Source organism: Schistocerca gregaria, chromosome 3 (genome assembly GCF_023897955.1).
Source record: "Schistocerca gregaria isolate iqSchGreg1 chromosome 3, iqSchGreg1.2, whole genome shotgun sequence".
NCBI classification, from domain to species: Eukaryota; Metazoa; Arthropoda; class Insecta; order Orthoptera; family Acrididae; genus Schistocerca; species Schistocerca gregaria.
The window spans coordinates 653,760,674-653,782,142 of record NC_064922.1 but is presented as its reverse complement, the minus strand read 5'-3'; the positions used below and the strand labels follow the sequence as shown (position 1 = coordinate 653,782,142).

Sequence of the window (21,469 nt, the reverse complement as noted above, 5' to 3'; positions counted from 1 at the left end):
CCAACTACAAATAGTTTTTTTTCTTTTTCTTTTTTTGCACAAAAATGTTGAAGGTTTGGCTAAACTTTTTATATAGGGTGAGAAGGGTACTATAGGCTGCACTGAACAAAGCTCTCCAAGAGGAATTTAATGTGAAGACAAGTCCTGCAGAGATCCACAAACAGCCATCTCAATGGAAGAAGAAAAGCAATGAGCCTCTTCAACGATATTTTCTTGTAATGAAAGAAATTGCCAGCCATGCTATAATTGATAATGACTCACTATTCCAGTATGTGATCAAAGGGATAAAAGACTATTTATGCACAAAATGTCTACATTGCGGTATTGGAAATGTGGAACAGCTAAAAAAAAAATAGGAACTACAAAACACCTAAGAAGTCTCATAACTAAATTTTCCTCGAGACATTTAAGTCTCATCTTTAGCTTCCAACATCATCGTAGCTAAGGAGTCCTTGCCAAAAAGAAACAACTCAAATTGCAGCAATGAAAATTTCAGAAATTTTATGAGCACAGACAAGATGGGGCAGTTGGAGGTTGTAAGACTCCTCGGGGTTTTCTAAATTTTATATTTTACTGGGACTCTGCAGTAGGTGGTAATAATTTGCTGCCTTAAGCAGTGCTGCAGAATACCATAGCACCAAGTAGGAAGCTGGTTCCCATGAAGGTAGTGGTGTCAAATGGACCACATGGTGAGGAAGTGAATCAATGGAGTGGGGAGAAGTACACAACTCTCAAGAATGAATCTTGCTTGTAACCCTATACATAGGTGAACCCAAAGCATTCTGGTGCAAACCTCAGAACTTTCTTTATTAAATATTTAACAACTGAAACTCCAGATAGGAATATCAACAATGTACGAAAAGACAGATTGCTACTTACCATAAAGATGACATGTTAAGTTGCAGACAGGCACAATTAAAGGAAACTTAAATAAAACTTTCAGCCATAGCCTTCATCAGCAAAAGAGAAACACACACCATTCATACATACAAGCAAGCAAACCTCATGTACACGAGTGCCAACGCCAGCAGTTTGGATTGGAATACAGCTATCACGTGAGATGCAAGAAGCACCCTGGAAAGGGTAGTAGTGTATGGGTGGGGAGAGAGACAAACACTATCTGGTGGAGGGGGAAGGGGTAGTAGTGTATGGGTGGGGAGAGAGACAAACACTGTCTGGTGGAGCCTGCAGGGACTAGAAGGCAAACAGGCACAGTGTCAGGAGGTTGTGGGGCAGGGAGATGGGGAAAAACAGGAGAAAACACAAGAGGAGTGGGGAAAGACAGGCAGGTGCATTGGCAGAGGGCTGCAAATAAACTGGGTGGGAGAGGAGAATGGGAAGGAGATGATAGGACAGAGGGGGGATGGAACCTGTTGGGGAGGGTGTGCGGACAGTATGCTACTATAGATTGTGGAAGGGGTAATCATGGGAGCAGAGAATATGTTGTAAACTTAACTCCCATGTATGCAGTTCAGAAAAGTTGGTGGTAGAGGGAACGATCCAGATACTCAAGTAGTGAAGCAGCTATTGAAATCAAGTACGTTATGTTCCGCTGCATCTTGTGCCATAGGGTGGTCTATTTTGCTCTTGGCCACAGACCGGCAGTGGCCAGTCATCCTGTTGGACAGCTGGTTGGTAGTCATACCAATATAAAAAGTTGTGCAATGACTGTAACAGAGCTGGTAAATGACATGGATGCTTCCACAGGTGGCCTGGCCTCTAATGGGGTAGGATAACCCTGAGACAGTGCTTGAATAGGAAGTGTTTGGTGGGTGGATTGGGCAGGTCTTACACCTCAGACTTTCACAGGTTTACGATCCTTGTGGTAAGGGGTTGGTATTGGGAATGGCATAGAGATAGATTAGGATGTTGTAGAGATTGGGCGGGTGATGGAACACCAGTTTAGGGGGGATGGGAAGTATCTTGGGTAAGACGTCCCTCATTTCAGGGCATGATGATGGGAAATCAAAGCCCTGATGAAAGATGTGGTTCAGTGGTTCCAGTCCGGTGTGGTAATGGGTGATGAAGGGGACAGTTCTTATGGGAGATCTGTTTGCAGACTTGGTCTTGGGGATAGTGCTTGTCTGTGAAGGCCTTGGTAAGACCCTCAGCATACTGATCAAGAGAGTTCTTGTCACTGCAGATATGCCATCCCCAGGTGGCCTTGCTGTAAGGGAGGGATTTTTTTTTTTTTTTTGTATGAAAGGGATGACAGCTGTTGAAATGCATGAGCTGTTGGTGGGTAGTGGGTTTAATGTGGACAGATGTGTAGATGGCACCTTCCAAGAGGAGGTGGTCAACATCCAGGAAGGTGGCACACTAGGTTGAGGAGGACCTCGTGAAGTAGGTGGGAGAGAAAATGATGCAGTTGTGAAGGAAAGAGTGTTCTGTCACCCATCCAACCTTCACAACACCCTACTCCATCCCTATACCACTCCCAACTCCTTGCTACAAGGATCATATCCCTGTGGAAGGCCTAGGTGCAAGACAACTACCAACCAGCTGTCCACCAGAATAACTGGCCACCACCAAATTGTGGCCAAGAGCAGAGTAGACAACCCAGTGGCACAACATGCAGCTGAACATAACACACTTGATTTCTATGGCTGCTTCACTACCTGAGCCATCTGGAGCCTTCCCTCTACCACCAGCTTTTCCACCAAACAGTTTCTGCCCCCTCTGTCCTGTCATCTCCTCCCCATTCTTGTTTCACCCCTTTTATTCACCAGCATCTGCCAATGCATCTTTCCCCACTCCTCTCATTTTTTGTTCCTGTTTCCCCCACCTCCCTGCCTCACTATCTCCTGATGCTGCTGCCCCTGATAGCGTTCTAGTCCTTGTCAGACCACCAGACAGCATTCATCTCTCTCCCCACCTGTACATCCTTCCTCTCTCCCAGCCTCTCCAAACTGCTGCTTGCTTACCATGTGATAGTTGCATTCTGGTGTGAGATTCCAGTCATGTATGCATGAGGTGTGTTTGCTTGCGTGTATGACTGGTTTGTGTATTTCTCTTTTGCCTATGAAGGCTGTGGCCAAAAGCTTTATGTAAGTGTCTTATAATTGTGCCTGTCTGCAGCTTAATGTGTCTTCTTTATTAAATATTAGTTACTGAAGTTCACTTTTGGCTCAGCAAATATAAGGAGCAGACTATTGGTCATTGGAGCTTTAATACAACAATACACAACAATACTATCAATGGTTGCTTGTGTACTGTTATAACAATTTGATGTCCTGTAGACTTTGACTTACAAGAGTAGTAATCATAAATAAAATGAATACATTAATTTTACATACAAAACTGAAATATTTAACTAGATTTAAACTTTATAATTAATGGAGGTTTGAAAATGGGGGGGGGGGGGCACAGAAATAAAAGAGCAAAATGTTGAAGCAATGGGCATTGAACCTGTGTCCATGAATTACCACTCAGTGCATAAGACCACTCAGCCACCATACCATCACAATAGGAGCACCTCAAAAATCGCTCATACTTAGTTCATAAACTTTTAGAGAGCATTTTACCTTTTCATATGGCCCACTTCAGCAAAATATTCTAAGAACCTGAAAAGGGTATCAACCTCCAATACGCATCTAGTTTTATTTTATCTACTGTTCCTGTCGACAGAATCAACAGCCTTTTATAAATCAACAAACATCTTTTGAATTCAGTAATCAGAAATTTGCCTGTAGTAGTCTACAACTCATTTAATGCCTTTTACATAGTGGATTTAACAAGACCACCTTCCACTCTTCTGGGGGCTTTTCTGTTTCCCAAGTTTTCTCAAACATTAATTTTAGCTAATTTTTTAATTTTGGTAGGGACCATTTCAAAAGTTTTTGTGTAACTGTATTCTCCAGTGGCTTTATAAGGGTTTAATGGCTTCTTCGACATTTGGGGGTAAATCATCTAGATTCTCATGAGTGGTTGGTTATTCAAGCTTATGGTTGGTTCTGAACAGTTAAGAAGCTGATCAAAATAATTTGCAAGTATTTCAAAGTTTTCAGTGTTACATAAGCCAAATCATTAAGTTCCATTCCAAGCCCCTCTGTTATTAGATTTACATTTGGAGTACATCTCCCTAACACTTTAAATCTCAATTTCTCCTCCAGAGATAAAATAGAAAAGGGTGTCTTCAGCAAATTATCTACAGAAAACATTTTCGTGCTACATTTCCCGGTTTAATCAATTTTTTATACCATCATCAAGCCTGTAGCATCCCTGGCTTTGAGGAACAACTGAAGGAGTTAAAGACAAATAAATCACCAGTCCCAGATGGGATCCCAAATCAGTTTTACAAACAGAGCTCTATGGCACTAGCTCATTACTTAGTTTGTATTTATCAGGAATCTCTCACCAAGAGCAAAGTCCCAAGTAACTTGAAAAAGTGCAGGTGACTCCTGTATATAAGATGGGTAAAAAAACAACCCTGCTGAATTACAAACGAATATTCTTAATGTTGGTTTGTTGCAGATTTCATGAACATATTCCGAGTCTGAATACAATAAACTTCCTTGAAACTGAGAAGCTTCTGTCCATGGATCAGCATGGTTTTAGCAAGCATTGCTTGTGCAAAACTCAACTGGCCTTTTCTTGCATGATATCCTGCAAGCTATGGATGAAGGACAGCACAAAGATGCCAAATTTCTAGATTTCTGAAAAGCATTTGACACAATGCCCCAATGCAGACTGTTAACAAAGATAAGAGCATATGGAACTGGTTTCCATATATGTGAGTGGCTTGAAGACTTCTTAAGTAATTGTCCTAAACAGCGAGTGTTCATCAGAGACAAGGGTATTGTCAGGAGTACACCAGGGATATGCACTAGATCAAATTTAAAAAAAGGGGGGGGGGAGAGGATAGATTAGCCTCAGTTGACCTAAATAAGAGTGAATTTGCTAATATGAGGTATATTAATGAGTCAGCTAACAATAAAATAGAAGAATATTCTATGAAAACTAACAGTAAATTGGAAGAAACTACCAAGAAAATATGAAAAATTAACAACAAATTAGCAGAATTTACTAGTTACACTGACAAGAAGTTTGATGAAATAATGGAAACATACAAGACAGCCACAAAGATACTATGAAAATTCTTGATAATGCTATGAGAAGTATGTACTAATGTATGCTCTTGCAGTGATATCCATTATTAAAATATTCTCGGGTTTCATGCTGCATCAGGCGATTAACTGCTCACAAGCTTTCTGCAGAGATCTCATCTGCCATTGTCAAATGATCAGCTGTCACGTGGAGATCACCGCTGCACTTATGTAGCCACCGTGTCGCCAGTGACATCACTGGTGCTCAGTCCCATACCACGTATGGTAATGTTTTGGTCGCACGACTGCTGCACAGCCTCAACTCCCCAAGCACAGGATCCTGCGCTGTACTCAGCTGCGCGTTGCTTCATTTCTTACACTATCCCAAATGTTGTTAGTCCACTTAATAATAGAAGTCTCGTTGAATACAATTCGGTGTCCCTTTTCCACTGCATCTTCTGCTGCTGCTGATTTTTCGGGAGAGTGAAGGCAGAAACAACTTTTATGTTCTATGCGGCACTGTTCTATAGCACGGTCAGTCTTACTGACATGAACTGCTGACACCCACATGGTATTTTGTACATCCAAGGTATTCTGAGACCTATATCATCTTTCACAAGCTTCATTAGCTTCCAGATCTTTGCTAGGGACCTGAAGATTGTGTAGATTTTATGTCTTTTCAAAAGCCAGCTAAACTTCCCTATCATTGAGCCACAAAATGCTAAAAACATAATATTCTTTGTGTCCTAATAGGTGTCCTGCTTTCATGGCTTTGACGAAACAGCCTGTGAAATTTGTCTGTTATTGTAACCATTTTACTTGAAAACTTTATGTAAGGGGTACAGTTCCTTTGATGGATTTTTGCCATCCGAGATGGTTTCAGCTCGACGCACCAAGGTTTCCGTGCTGGGTGGTGGTAACTGATGCGGTGCAGATACTGATCCATGTGAGTGGGCTTGCAGGAAATGTTGTGACCAAGGAACTTATTGCATTTCCGATGGACAAGGATGTCCAGGAACATTGAGGAACTGTCCTCCTCTACTTTCATCATTAGCTTATGTGATTCTGGATGTTGTTGATATGTTGCAGGAACTGTCCCAGCTTGTCATGTTCATGATGTAGATGAATATATCTAACTATGAGATGGAGGACAGAAAGGGAAAGATAGAATGTATCAATATATTAGTGGAAATTGGAACCAGGAGGTTGTGGGGCCATCAGTTATGTTGGATAGACAGCTTTAGTTGTGTAATTAAAAAAAAGTAGTGTATCTAATGGGATAGGCTGAATCATTGACAGGGCTTGGATCAGATGTGTTGGCTAAATACAATGAACAAATCATTCTTTTGGATAATTCTCACAGATATGATCCATATGGCAATAATATTGGGAGCAGGGATGACAAAGGAGTGGGGCAGCACATTTTGTGGTTTGGGCAGGCTGACAAGTGCAAGTTAAAGAGAAATGGTAATGATTTTGGAGAGGATAGTCCCTATTTCAGAGAACGACGGAAGGTAGTCACCATCAACCATGGTGATGTGATTAACTGTACAAGCCTGAGGTGATAGTGGTACAATTAGAGAGCTACTCTTCTATACTTTATTATGCGGTGTCTTTTAAATGTGAGTAACAGAGAAAAATGACATGAGAGATATGTTTCTGCCTGACAATGCCTACAGCATATTGGTGAAGATACAGTTCAGCAACACCATTTATGGGTGATAAGGATGTATATATGGGATTTTTTTGGGTGGACAAGTGGTGGCAAACAAGTTGGAAGTATTTTTTGTGGTTGATGGGCTTAATTAGGAGGGAAGTTTCAGTGCGCAGACAGATTTCATGTGCTTGTGTCTATTGCTGGTCAGCACCTGCACTACAAAGCTGTTTTCCCTATTCATTCCACATTCTCAACCAAACATGATAGACATCAAACGACAACATGACGACCACATATATCACTAAAATGAAAATTCAGCCTGGGAGATGCTCAACAATCAGGGTCTGCTTCAGAAATTTTGCCACCCTATGCAGAAATTTTAGGTGCCACCCTCCCTCCCCTTCCTTGCATCTTCAGATGTAGTCAACTTTTCATGGTGTCATTCATCTGTGACATCTTATTTTCACGTAACACACTTGCTCATACAACTTTTTGATGTAAATACTGTTCTACTGCATGCTATCGATACCATGTGGTGCAGTCCACGTCTAAAAGCTGGCAGGAACCCATGCAACTGCACTGTCTATCTGCGGCTGGCTCCACAACACCCTACTCTGCTTCACAGTCACGACCACCATGGAGCCAACTTACAGGAGGTTGCTCTGCTCTAGGATAGTCTTTGGCTATTAGCTGGAGCTCTGCCTGTGTACTCAAAGCATTATCAGTAGCCTCTGTTGTTACTATGTGTGATGAATTGGCCTATCATGAGCACATGCAATAGATTGTATTCGACACTTGCTGTTACTCAAGTAGAGTACAAGAGCGTTACTTAAACACCATGTGTGCATCTCACTGTTTTTGCTCTCAGTCTTAGAACCCACCAATTCTTTGGCATCCATCACCAGACCAACCAAACAAATAACCCTTTAAGATCAGAGCCATGTGTGGAGCACTAGTCAGTGAACCTTTAAAATGCATATTTTACTTATTCTTTACTTAGTTTTTAAAGAGTGTTTTTCTCAGATACAGCTATAGGTGTTGAAGGCTGCTGTAAAGGAACAATCATACCATCACATGCTAACACTGATCTTTATTTCTTTATCTGCTGGTGTGATTAACACTTTTCACTCCATAGACAGCCATGGCTATGTATGTTATCAGCCTGAAGCATCTACGTGCAGTATATTTATGTGGCAGTAACTTGGAGCTTTTATGCCAGCCGTAAAATGTACAGCTATTGCAAGCCCCTAAAACAGAATGAATTGTTGTTGCACTTTTGGCTAACTGAAAGCATATCTTTCTAGAGGGAATCTCACCTAGCTGCTACGTACATTCAACCTGTAGAGTGTTAAAAGAACTTGGTAAATCAAATTTCTTTATTTTTCAACCTCACGGTGTGAAAATGATATTGTAAATGGTTTCAAACTCATCAGCACCTAATCTGTTTAAAGAGAAAGGAACAGGGTGATCGTAAAACATGTGGTAACTAAATTACAAAATTGAAGTTACTTCCATTCAAAATTAGATTACATTACATTACATAGAAACTATTCATGATACATAGTCTGTGTAACATTGTAAACATTTCTGTCATTGCAAGAGGTCTACACACATCTCAGTCCTGCAAGGCACTTGAGATACTTATGGAAAAATGTGTACAAGCATTGTACGCAAGTGGTCATAATTCAGTATTTAAATAATATGCTTCTTTAAGCAGCTAGTATTACTATACACTATTACCATTAAGCACATGTTCCAAGATTTCAGAGTATGTAGATTCATTTGAATTTGTATTTCATAATGTTTGCACTATTTGATAAGATTAATGATGAAAGTTTAGCATTAGTTTTCAGACTGCAATATAAACCAACAAACAATCTCTTCTATATAAAAGGCAATGTACTGACTGACTGACTGACTGACTGACTGACTGACTGACTGACTGACTCATCATTGCCCAGCCAAAACTGCTAAAGATAGAACTGTGAAATTTGGATAAGTGTGGATCTTATACTGTAGGTGTCGTTTACAGAGGAATTTTTTGAAATTCCAACCCTAGGAGGGTAAAATAGGCGATGACGGGCTTGTTTGAAAAATGTCATTATTAAGCCAAATTTGTAGCTACACTTATGAAAATTGTTATTATATTTCTTGATCAGAAATAAAGAAATTGTGTCTCAGCATTTTGAGAATTTATCCGTTTGGGGATGACATAATTGATGAAAGCTTTTTTTTTTTAAATTACATCATACAGCATTGTTAAAGGTACGTCAATGAACATTGGTATTCGACTTCTTGGTTACAAATAAAAAATAAATAAATAAATAAATAAAAAAGAAAACTGTATTTCAGTGTTTTTGGAAATTGAACTGTAAGGCGGTGAAATAGGGGATGAGATGTTTCATGAAAATATTTTATTATGGAAACATTTTTAAAGCTAAATCTATGAAAGCTTAAATTCAGCTTCTTAATTTGAAATAAAATTTTTGCAGACATATTTTATTCTGTAAACATTTTTGAAGATAAATCTATGAAAATTTGTATCTGTCTTCTCTGTTACAAATAAAACATTAGCATTTCACTGTCTTTGGAAGTTCAACCACAAAAGGGGTGAAATGGGAGGTGAAACGTTTTATGGAAATATTTCATTGTGATAGCATCTTTAAAGCTAAATCTTTGAAAATTGGTGTTTGGCTTCTCAGTTAGAGATAAAAAAAATATATGTTTCACTGTTTTTGGAAATTCAACCCTATGGGGGTGAAACAGGGTCAGACTGAATCCCTGACTAATCATCACCCAGCCCAAACAGCTAAGGATAGAAACTTGAAGTTTGGCGAGGGTGTCAATTTTATACTGCAGGCATTATTTAATAAGGATTGTTCACTACTAAAGGGATAAAGTGGGGCAGGAAAGGCCTTTTGACAGTATGTCACTGTTAAGGATATTCTGAAGCTAGAACTACAAAAACTGATGTTTGGTTTCTCTGTCACAAAATAAAAAATACATTTCAGCATTTTTGAAAACTCAACTACTAAGGGGTAGAATAGTGGTGAAAGCTTTTTTTTAAATAAATAATTACTAAAGAAGTACTAAAGGATTTTTCAGGCTACATTTATGACAACTGGTATTTGACTTCTCCATCAGAAATAAAAAAAGGAAGTGTTTTGCGTTCCTGGAAATTCAACTCCTAAGAGACAGCACCCAATAGGGGATGAATTTTTTTTTTTAAATATTTCATTACATTAAAGAAATTTTAAAGTTAGATTTATGAAAATGTTATTTCACTTCTCAGCTAGACATGAAGAAACATTTGCTCAGGGATGAAAGTTGCTATGGAAATATCTCGATAAGAACACAAAAGACATGATTAACAAAAACTTTCGACTCCAATTACCAGAATCACTTTTAAGCCAGGAGTACATTCAGAAAAGGTCATGTTTATATGGGCTTAATTAGCATGAAAAGCTTAGAAGGTGTTGCAATTTGTGAACAACATAAAAATTTGACTAAACAAATACAAAAAAAAAAAAAAAAATTCTGCTGCCTGTACAGTCTACACGAGCAAAGCAGCAGGTGCTAAACTAGTCTTGATACACAGTCTGATTATTTACATAAAAACATATACTACAGATAAATTATCACTGATCATATTTCTCTATTTACCTAAAAATATTCATACTTAAAGAACTTACTCAGCAACATAATAAGAGTCCCGTGTAAGGATCAAGATAGAATCCATTTCAGTTTCTGTAGGATCTCCTGACCTGCAACCCAAATACAAGCCATAGAGTTAAGTTCCCAAGAAAATGTAAAGAGCAAAAGTATATTAACTATATACCTACACTGGGTCTGCATCTATAAGGCCCCATGCCCCAAGAATGATCTCAGAATCACTTATCAACATTTTTTTACAATCTTCAATAAGCAATTTCACATGCTCAGCTGTTAAGGCTACATCTTCTTCATCAACAGCCTTCTCTTGAGAAAACACATCATCTGACACAATGTTACCTGAAAAAGTCATAAATGCATAAATATTCTATCATTGTAACACTCTACCATATATATTACAATTTATTGTAGCCTCATGGTTTTTCATGGTGGACCTGGCAAAGAAGATTCTATCAAAGAATTTCTACTAATTGAGAACTGTTCTAAAAATTAAGTAGATAAACAAAACTCACAACATACAACTAAAAATAGTGTTTCTGTTCACCAGTGCTATGTTTTAATTTAAAACATGAATGCAATATTTCACAGAATGTTATTTGACTGCAAGAAGCATTTGGTCCTGAAAAACAATTTGGGTGTGAAAATGAACAAAATTTATGTTTATGCAAGGGCTAAGTTAAAATTTTTCAGCCCCACCAGGGATGACACTGACAGCAATGACATTTTGTTTTTGTTATGTTGAAGAAATATAACTGGATAGATAAAAAAGTCTGTTCACCAAAAGGTAGCAGAAGGAAACACAAACACTGCTGGGAAAAAATAGTATGTTCTTCTAGAGGTTTCCCGTTCACTCAAGATTTATTGTTTCAACAGTGCATATGGAGTACATGAAATGATTACATTTACAGATCAATAGCACAAGTGGTTATGAGGTACGAGGTATCGACCCATGCTGAAACACCTTTGTGTGGTGTAGCCTCAACAAACAGCAATGGAGGCACTGACTCTGGCATCCAGTCGATTGTACAGATAGAACATACTGTCTTGCGATATGTTATGCCACGCCTGCTTCACCTATTCGTGTAGTTCTGAAGAGTTGTTGGTTGACAAGTCACACGAATCACTTGGCACTCCATCCTGTCCTGAATGAGCCTAACTGGAGACAAGCCTGGAGATTGTGCTGGCCAGGGAAGTTGCTGCACATATTGCAAAGCATGTTGAGTTTCACAGGCAGTGTGTGCAAGAATTATCCTGTTGGAATAACATGTTAACTTCCTGCCCCAAGAATGGCGAAAGAAGATGTCTAACAACGTTCTGCACATACTGAGCACTCATTAGCATCCTCTCAAGAAACCCCAAAGGTGAAGGGGAGTTGTAGTCACACCCCACACCATAAAACCCGGGTTGGGGGTCAGTGTGTCTTGGACGAATGCACTCTATGATACAGCATTCACCAGGTCCATGTCGTATGCACAAAAGGCCAGCACTTGCATGCAGGCAGAACTTACTTTCATCAGTGAAAACTACAGAGCCCCATTCCATCTTCCAACTGATCCTCTGACAGCACCAGTCGAGCTGCACATATTGACAGTGTGGCATGAGTGAAAGACGGGCTATAGGCATACATGCCCATAGTCCCACTGCTAATAACACAGGATGGCGAAATTAAATTTTTATTCAAGGCTTTTAGTTCTGAAAGAAATTTTTTTTATTAACTGCTGGCCTCTGTTGAAGAATATGAAGTCAGATATTGGCTATCACTTATGAGAAAACTGTAGTAACACTATAAAGGATTGTCACATTTATACAATATCAAAATATTTTAATAAAGACACTTTCAGCTCTACTAGTAACTTTGAACTGTTTACAAATGTATGCAGCAAATAATATCAAACAGCACTTATTTGTTCATAGACCTAATCACAATTTAATTTCAATATATTCCAGGTCTTACAGGGACACTGTACTTTTTGTAGAATGACTTCCTCTTCACAATGAAATTTTGTCTTAGAGATTTTCTTCTATGCTGTATCCCCACATTACCTGTTTCTAGAGACCAACAGTAGTCAACCATCATCCCTTCATCCCATCTGCCTTGATACCATGAGTCTATTTCTGACATGTACAGATAAACCATTTCTCCATGTTATTTGCTAACATATCCAAGACTGTCAGGGAAAAAGTCAAGATGACTATGAAGAAAATGGATTTTAGGGCTCATTTGCATGCTAAATTTTTCTGATTTATCAATATAGTTTCCACCATGGCTTTTAAATCTGAGTGTTTCCTAGTCTAAAAAACTGTCAACCACATTTTTAAATCCTGTACAATCCAGTCATTTTTCCTGAGTTAGTATATTTTCAAATACTTCATAATTCATCAAACTTCAAATTTTCGGCCCCACAAATATTCCTTTTTTAAGTTTAGTTTCACAAAGAAAAGAAAATTTGGAACTTATAAACTTAAAACGATCACCACCTTTACGCAATGCTTTGACAAAACGTTTCACGATTCCCAAATATGAAGAGGTGGCACGATGATTTCCTCTCATTTCACCAAAGAATTTCTTATCACATTTTTCTCCTCAGGATTCACTGTTGTTCTGGTAGGCCATTCTATTCTACTCCAATGCGATTCCTGGGCACGAATGTCCCAGAGGCAAAGGAAACAAGGAAACTTCATAAAGCCTGACTGTTGTCTCAGGAGCATTCCTATTACTTTCAGATCTCCCCATACAACCCTTTAGTGTTTTGAATAGTTTAATGCCTTCAGCAGCATCTCCCTGTTATCTTAGGTTTCTTTTAAGTGCACAGAATATGCTACTGGTGCTGAGCCATATTTATCTCCAGTGTGTAGACGTATGGTCTTGAGGGTTTTTTTTGTGTTAGACTCTAGAAATAGCCTCCATTCATACATTTTGTATGTAACAGTATCTTGATAATACACCTTCAATATTATTACAATAAACAAGAGAGCCTTCTGCAGTGAAATACTCATGAAATTCTGATTCTCTTGATTGAAACCAGAAGAATGTTAAGCCTGGGGTAAGCAAACGCTTTTCCTTTAATCAAGACACCAAAACCTGTAGTGCTTCTTTTGAGAGAGCCAGATCCCTTAACAAGTCTTACAGTTCTTCTTGTGTTAACTGCTCTGGTTGTCCTTTTGTGGGTGTAGAGTCATAATCAGGATCTGATGTTTCACAATGATGATGATGATGATGATGATGATTCTAAAATAGTGGGCAGTTAAGGCACTGAAGTGTTAGACCATACGGTACGTGTTTTGAGGCCGATTTTACATTTAGGTAAACAATTCCTTTCATAATGTTCTTGTTACACCAGCCAACTTTCACGATACAAAAAAAGCAGTCATCTTCATGGTTTTAATCCATACAACCGGAGTCTCAAATGGTAACGATACCTGCTTGTATTGTGTCCATTTCCTCAAACATGCAATGCATGTATGACAAACTGTATGTGGTGCAAAAGTTTTTTCCTAGTCCCCTAACTTTATACCAAAATCAGATAGATATGCTTTTTGGTCACATAAGGTTATGTTTTCTCTCCAGCTTTTGAAAATCAGAGAGCATCAGCTGTTTAAAAAAAAAGAAAAAAAACCACACACACCAGGGTCATTCCCATATGATCTTGATGAAGTTGTCATTATTAGGCTGATTTGAAATAATCTCGTAATGATGACACACACAAATTTCACTTCAAATTCATACTTAAATGACTGGTGTGTTTGTGTACTTATAAAGCCCCTTTACAAATTCAAAATTTTATTAAAATGGCAGGTGATGAAATATTTTAACAAAAATTCTTTTATTGTAATCAATGTTTACTAAAGTTTTTGTTGTTGTTGTTGTTGTTGTTCTAGTTGTTGTTGTGGTCTTCAATCCTTAGACTGGTTTGATGCAACTCTCCATGCTACCCTATCCTGTGTAAACTTCTTCATCTCCCTGTACCTACTGCAACCTACATCCTTATGAATCTGTTTAGTATCTCTTGGTCTCCCTCTACGATTTTTACCATCCACGCTGCCCTCCAATACTAAATTGGTGATCCCTTGATGCCTTAAAATATGCCCTACCAACCGATCCCTTCTTCTAGTCAAGTTGTGCAACAAATTTCTCTTCTCTCCAATTCTATTCAATACCTCCTCATTAGTACTGTGATCTACCCATCTAATCTTCAGCATTCTTCTGTAGCACCACATCTCAAAAACTTCTATTCTCTTCTTGTCTAAACTATTTATCGTCCACATTTCGCTTCCATACATGGCTACACTCCATACAAATACTTTCGGAAACAACTTCCTGATGCTTAAATCTATACACTATGTTAACAAATTTATCTTCTTCAGAAACGCTTTCCTTGCCATTGCCAGTCTACATTTTATATCCTCTCTACTTCGACCATCATCAGTCATTTTGCTCCCCAAATAGCAAAACTCGTTTACTACTTTAAGCCTCTCATTTCATAATCTAATTCCTGCAGCATCACCCAATTTAATTCGACTACATTCCATTTTGCTTCTATTGATGTCCATTTTATATCCTCCTTTCAAGACGCTGTCCATTCCGTTCAGCTGCTCTGCAAGGTCCTTTACTGTCTCTGACAGAATCACAATGTATTCGGCAAACCTCAAAAGTTTTAGTTCTTCTCCATGGATTTTAATTCCTACTCTGAATTTTTCTTTTGTTTCCTTTACTGCTTGCTCAATATACAGATTGAATAACATCAGGGATAGGCTACAACCCTGCTCACTCCCTTCCCAACCACTGCTTCCCTTTCATGCCCCTCAACTCATAACTGCCATCTGGTTTCTGTATAAATTGCAAATAGCCTTTCGCTCCCTGTATTTTACCCTAGCCACCTTCAGAATTTGAAAGAGAGTATTCCAGTCAACAATATCAATAGCTTTCTCTAAGTCTACAAATGCTAGAAACATAGGCTTGCCTTTCCTTGATTTATTTTCTAAGATAAGTCATAGGATCAGTATTGCCTCATGTGTTCCAACATTTCTATGGAATCCAAACTGATCTTCCCAAGGTTTTCTTTCTCCTGATAACAACGTTCTCCTGAGAAGTCCCCGCCTGGAGATCCGAATGGGGGACTATTTTGCCTCCGGAATATTTTATGCAAGTGGACGCCATCATCCATACAGTAAAGCTGCATGTACTCGGGAAAAATTACGGCCATAGTTTCCCCTTGCTTTCAGCAGTTTGCAGTACCAGCACAGCAAGGTCGTTTTGGTTAGTGTTACAAGGCCAGATCAGCCAATCATCCAGACTGTTGCCCCTGCAACAACTGAAAAGGCTACTGCCTCTCTTCAGGAACCACATATTTGTCTGTACTCTCAACAGATACCCCTCCGTTGGGGTTGCACTTACCGTACGGCTATGTGTATCGCTGAGGCACACAAGCTGCCCCACCAATGGCAAGGTCCATGGTTCTTTGGGAGGGGGGGGGGGGGGACTAAGTTTTTATATACACAAAGTTTTGTGTTTCAGCTTCTCTGTTGATGGTAGGAACTGAACCTCTATAAAATGGCAACTCCTCAAGAGAAGGCACAATGTGTGTCTTGGTTTATTGAGACGAAATTGGATGATCAGACTCAACAAAACTGCAGAACAAAGTAAGCACTGCGCCCTTCAATCCATGCATAGTACTAAAAATTTTATGGGGAAAAGGACAGTCTTGGATAAAGGGAGGAGCAGACCACCAAGAACATAAGAGGAAAACACTGATTGCATTTTAAACGTCTTCACTCGTTCACCTACAAGTGCATCCGCACTGCTGCCAGACAGTTAGAGCTACCATGTTCAACTGTACAAAGATCCTCTACGAGAACTTATGGTTGTAGACTTACTAAGTGGAACTGTCACAGACACTTAAGCCAAATGACAAGCCAAAGCAGACAACATGCTGGAAATGCCTTTTAGAGGATGAAACATTCCTTAACAATGTTTGTTTCAGTGATGAGGCAACTTTTCATGTTTCTGGGACATTAAACAGATATAATGTGAGAATCTGGGGATCTGAACACCTCCATGTGACTAGGGAGTTTCACCGGGATTGTCCAAAAGTGAATTTGTGGTGTGGAATTATGTGCAAACAAATAATTGGACCATTTTTCTTAACCAAATAATTGGACCATTTTTCTTCAATGTGTCAACAATTACTACCAATGTTTACCTTGACCTTCTGACCTAATATGTAGCACCACAACTGACTGACTTACAAGCGACTATCATTTTCCAGCAAGATGTTGCACCACCTCATTGGGAACTGCATATTCGTTAGTTCCTCAATTAAACGTTTCCAGGCAGATGGATTGGGAGGGATGAGCCAATTCCTAGGCCACCGTGTTTGCCAGATATCACTTCCTTGGACATTTTTTTATGGGGGAATGTAAAAGATATCGTGTATTAAACAAAGATACAGGACATTGCTGACTTGAAGCAAAGGATTTATAATACCATTGCCACCATTGATGATGCTGTGCTACAGCAAACATTGCAAGAAATTGATTATCGTCTTGATGTGCCTTGTGCAACTAAAGGTGTCCATATACAGATCTATTAAACACTGTCAAAAAACTTTTATAAACACTGATTACAATAAAAGAAATGTTATTAAAATATTTCAACAACTGCCATTGCAACAAGATTTTGAATCTGTAAAGGGATTTTATGGACACCCTGTATTATGCTGGACATTAAAAACAGGAATCTTTAGGAATTATGTCAAAATTGTGGATGTTAGAAGGAAACAGGTTAAATTTTAGTAAAGAGTGTTAAAAACTCACTCTGACTGACCCATTTTCATGCACAGCACCAAAACATTACAACCCTGTGTAAAAGTTCGCAACAGTTTGTGCTGACACGTCTGGGCTCACACGCCTTCTGATCTGGGCTGTGGTAGCTATATAATCTGCTACTGCTGCCCTAACAAAACTGATGATCCTGCTGAATGTCTGTACTGCATAAACATCCAGAACCTTGTGTATTGGTTTCATGTGGCCACTGATACCAGCATCTTTGTGCAACTGACACAGCATGCCCAACTTGTGTGGCAATTTTCTGAAAGCACCATGTCACCACTCAGAAGGCCACAATCCAACTCCCTTTCAAACTATCAGTTGGTTGTGGAAGCACAAATGCATCTCCATGGCATGGTTGCCTGCTACCTTTACACAACTGCACCACACTGAGCCTTCTGGCTGTGAGCATTTTCTATTGAAGGGTACACACTAATTGTGCTCTCGTAGCCATGCCATTACGCTACCTGCTCACGGACAAAAATGAAATTATCAGTACATCTACCATCCACCAGGTGGCACACGCTGTCATCAAATCCAAATCAACATTGTCTTTCCAGGTGTACTTATTATTATTATTATTATTATTATTATTATTATTATTATTATTATTATTATTATTATTATTCTCCCCCCCCCCCCCCCAGCATGTGTATAAAAGTTAGACAGACATGTGCAACCTGTTATAGCCAGTGGCTACTTCTTCTGGCAGAAGGGTTGACGGGGAAGGAACAGAGATGAAGGAAAAGGACTGGTGTGGTTAAGGAAATGGGAAGATTTAAAGAAAAGTTGCTCAGTACTATGGATCAGAGAAGTCTTACCATATGGGATGAGAAGGAAAAAACTTATTAGTTTCATTTGGCTAACAGTTTTCATTTACAATCTTGTACTTTAAACTAGGCATTGTGTTGTTTAAATGAATAAACTCTAATACCATCTCATCAAAAATTATTGATTCTGGGTGTTTTTGCAGTCAACTAAAGGTTACCTCAATTTGGTGAAGGTGTATATGAGCTCTGGTCCTTTATTTTAAACAGTTAAGAAATAGATGGTTAAATTATAATGGATGTAGGTTTCTCATAAATAATCTAAAGGACAGATGATACAAATTTACAATGACACATTAACACATCACTGGAAGCGTTCAACATAGTATTGGAAGACTGTGATATAGCTGACATGAAAAACAATTCAGAAGAAAAAAAATTGTCTGTTAGACTATGAATTAATTTTGAGAAAGCTTTGAGTGAGTAGGCAACCAATTTGTCGAATACTGGCTGAATTAAAATACTAGATAAAATTTGTCAGCAATGTTTGGATAGTTTTAAAAAGAATCCAACCAGTTTTACGGACAGATTTGATAATTCAGACAGAAGTTGATGCACCATTTTACATCAGCACTGAAAATTTTAATGTAAATTATTAAAAACTAGCTGCATATTTATGCACATTCAAAATGGTTAAAGGAATTGTCAGATAAATAAAAAAGGATTATACATATGAGACTGCAGAAATAAATAAATTCTGTACATATCAGTAACAGAAGTATGTGCCTATAATTTAATATTTGGAAATGTAATACATGTGACTGTTACAGTGGGTATGTGGAAAACTTTAATGAAAAATTCTGTTTATTCTGCCGTCTGTCACATAGAAATCTGGATTTGCGAAATAAAACATGCAAAAATGTGGTGATTTTAATCTAAACTTCTTGAACGAATTTGACAAGCAAAGTGATCTAGAGGTAATGTTAGTCTTTAGCAATATGGTATCAGCCATAAATTTCCCTACCTGCATTGCACAAGATAATAGAACCCTTATAGCTAATGTATTCACACAACAAACAAAAATTAAAGAAATTCATGTCTGTCTTACAGTAAACAAATTGTCACTTATAAATTACAGAACACAACAATCAGTCATCTTTTTTTCAGATTTTATTAAGCAAATCCAGATTTCGGCTAGTGCCTAGGCATTATCAATGCACTATTTTTTAATCTTGATGTATGTTGCATTTTAGTTCCCTGTTGTTCGGGCATCAGTCACAGTTCTTTGAATATTCAAAGTATATTTGGAAGAAAAAAAGGATGACTGATTGTTGCACTCTATAAATCACATAACAGTCACTGCGTGCACCCACTTTCCTAATGGAAGGTAATCTGATGAACAAATTGTCAGTTCCCAGCACATAGTTACATTACAGAATTTAACTGCAATTGCTAGAAACATATTAAAGGGTAGACAACAGTGCATGGAGATTATGTACTCTAATAAAGAAATACTGGGGAGAAGGTGGTCAAGGATAAGAAATACACATTTTGTTGTTCCTCAGGCCTCCATTTTAGGTCAAGTCCTATTCATATGCTATGTAACTGATTTCCCAAGTTCTCTTGACAATAAGCAATTGATCACTATGTATGCAGATGATACATCTGTGTCTGATACGCAGACAGTAAGCCCAGCTTAGTTCAAGAAATATGTAACTTCATTGAAAAAGCAAGAGCTCACTTTGAAAGAGAGAACATAAAAGTAAAAACAGAACAAAACTGATATTATTAATTTTAAACCAAGTTGTCCAAACAGATCGATCGACAGAATTCTAATTAATGCTCATCTAATGGCACCATTTGTAAGAGCACCGTTTGAATTTTATGGCAAAAACAGCGATCCTTGTTCAGATATTATGTGCAAAAACAACCACCCTTAAATAACTGCAGTCTGGAGCAAGACTGATGATTCAAATTTGGTCCACCAGTGTATCAGACCCTCGTCTCAGGTAAGTTTTAACTATCTGGGAAAATCTTGTTGTGTTTTGATTTTATGCGCAAAACACGTTTTTTGTGAGTTCTGTTTTATGCTTGACACTTTTATGTATCAAACTTGTCCAATCAGTTCAAATTTTGAAGGTAAACAAATAAATGTAATTAATGGTTGTCCTGGAATGAAATTTTCACTCTGCAGCAGCAAGTGTACCGATATGAAACTTCCTGGCAGATTAAAACTGTGTGCCAGACTGAAACTCGAAATCGGGACCTTTGCCTTTCACGGGCAAATGCTCAACCATCTGAGCTACCCAAGCATTACACACAACCCATCCTCACAGCTCTAATTCTGCCAGTACCTCACCTCCTACCTTCCAAACTTCACAGTAGTACTCCTGCAAACCTTGCAGAACTAGCACTCCTGGACGAAAGGATATAATGGAAACATCGCTTAGCCAAAGCCTGGGTGATGTTTCCAAAATGAAATTTTCACTTTGCAGCAGCATGTGCACTGATACAATACTTCCTGGAGATAAAAACTGGTGCTGGACCAAGACTCGAACTCAAGGTCTAGTCTCCGCATTATCCATTCTACCAGGAGTGCTAGTTCTGCAAGGTCTACAGGAGAGCTGCTGTGAAGTTTGGAAAGGGAGATGAGATACTGGCGGAATTAGAGCAGTGAGGACGGGTCATGAGTTGTGCTTGGTTAGCTCAGTTGGTAGAGCACTTGCCCGCGAAAGGCAAAGGTCCTGAGTTTCAGTCTCGGTCCAGCACCGAGTTTTAATGTGCCAGGAAGTTTCATATCAGCACACACTTCTCTACACAGTGAAAATTTCATTCTAGAAACATCTCCCAGGCTGTGCTATGCCATGTCTCCACAATATCCTTTCTTCCCCCCCCCCCCCCCCCCCCCTTCCATAAACCATTCACCTTGCCATTGGTGGGGAGGCTTGTGTGCCTCAGCAATACAGATGGCTTGCCGTACTGTAGGTGCAACCGCAACGGAGGGGAGTCTGTTGAGAGGCCAGCAGCCTTTTCAGTAGTTGCAGGGGCAACAGTCTGGATGATTGACTGATCTGGCCTTGTAACACTAACCAAAACAGCCTTGCTGTGCTGGTACTGCGAACTGCTGAAAGCAAGGGGAAACTACAGCCATAATTTTTCCCAAGGGCATCCAGCTTTACTGTATGGTTAAATGATGATGCCGTCCTCTTGGGTAAAATATTCTGGAGGTAAAATAGTCATCCATTCGGATCTCCGGGAAGGCACTACTCAAGAGGACGTTGTTATCAGGAGAAAGAAAACAGGCGTTCTACAGATTGGAGCGTGGAATGTTAGATCCCTTAATCGAGCAGGTAGGTTAGAAAATCTGAAAAGGGAAATGGATAGGTTAAAGTTAGATATAGTGGGAATTGTGAAGTTCGGTGGCAGGAGGAACAAGACTTTTGGTCAGGTGAATACAGGCTTATAAAAACAAAATCAAATAGGGGTAATGCAGGAGTAGGTTT

At 38.9% G+C, this 21,469-nt stretch overlaps 1 protein-coding gene across 1 annotated transcript in view; it reads right to left on the bottom strand.

Moving 5' to 3' along the window:
* LOC126356113 (phosphatidylinositide phosphatase SAC2) overlaps positions 1 to 21,469 on the bottom strand; it is a 374,100-nt gene that overhangs the window by 88,300 nt on the left and 264,331 nt on the right. Inside the window, exons 11-12 of the mRNA XM_050006814.1 lie at positions 10,545 to 10,713; positions 10,395 to 10,466 (exon numbers count right to left, since the gene is read on the bottom strand). Of these exons, the coding sequence (XP_049862771.1) occupies positions 10,395 to 10,466; positions 10,545 to 10,713 (241 nt within the window). The remainder of the gene's footprint in view (positions 1 to 10,394; positions 10,467 to 10,544; positions 10,714 to 21,469) is intronic.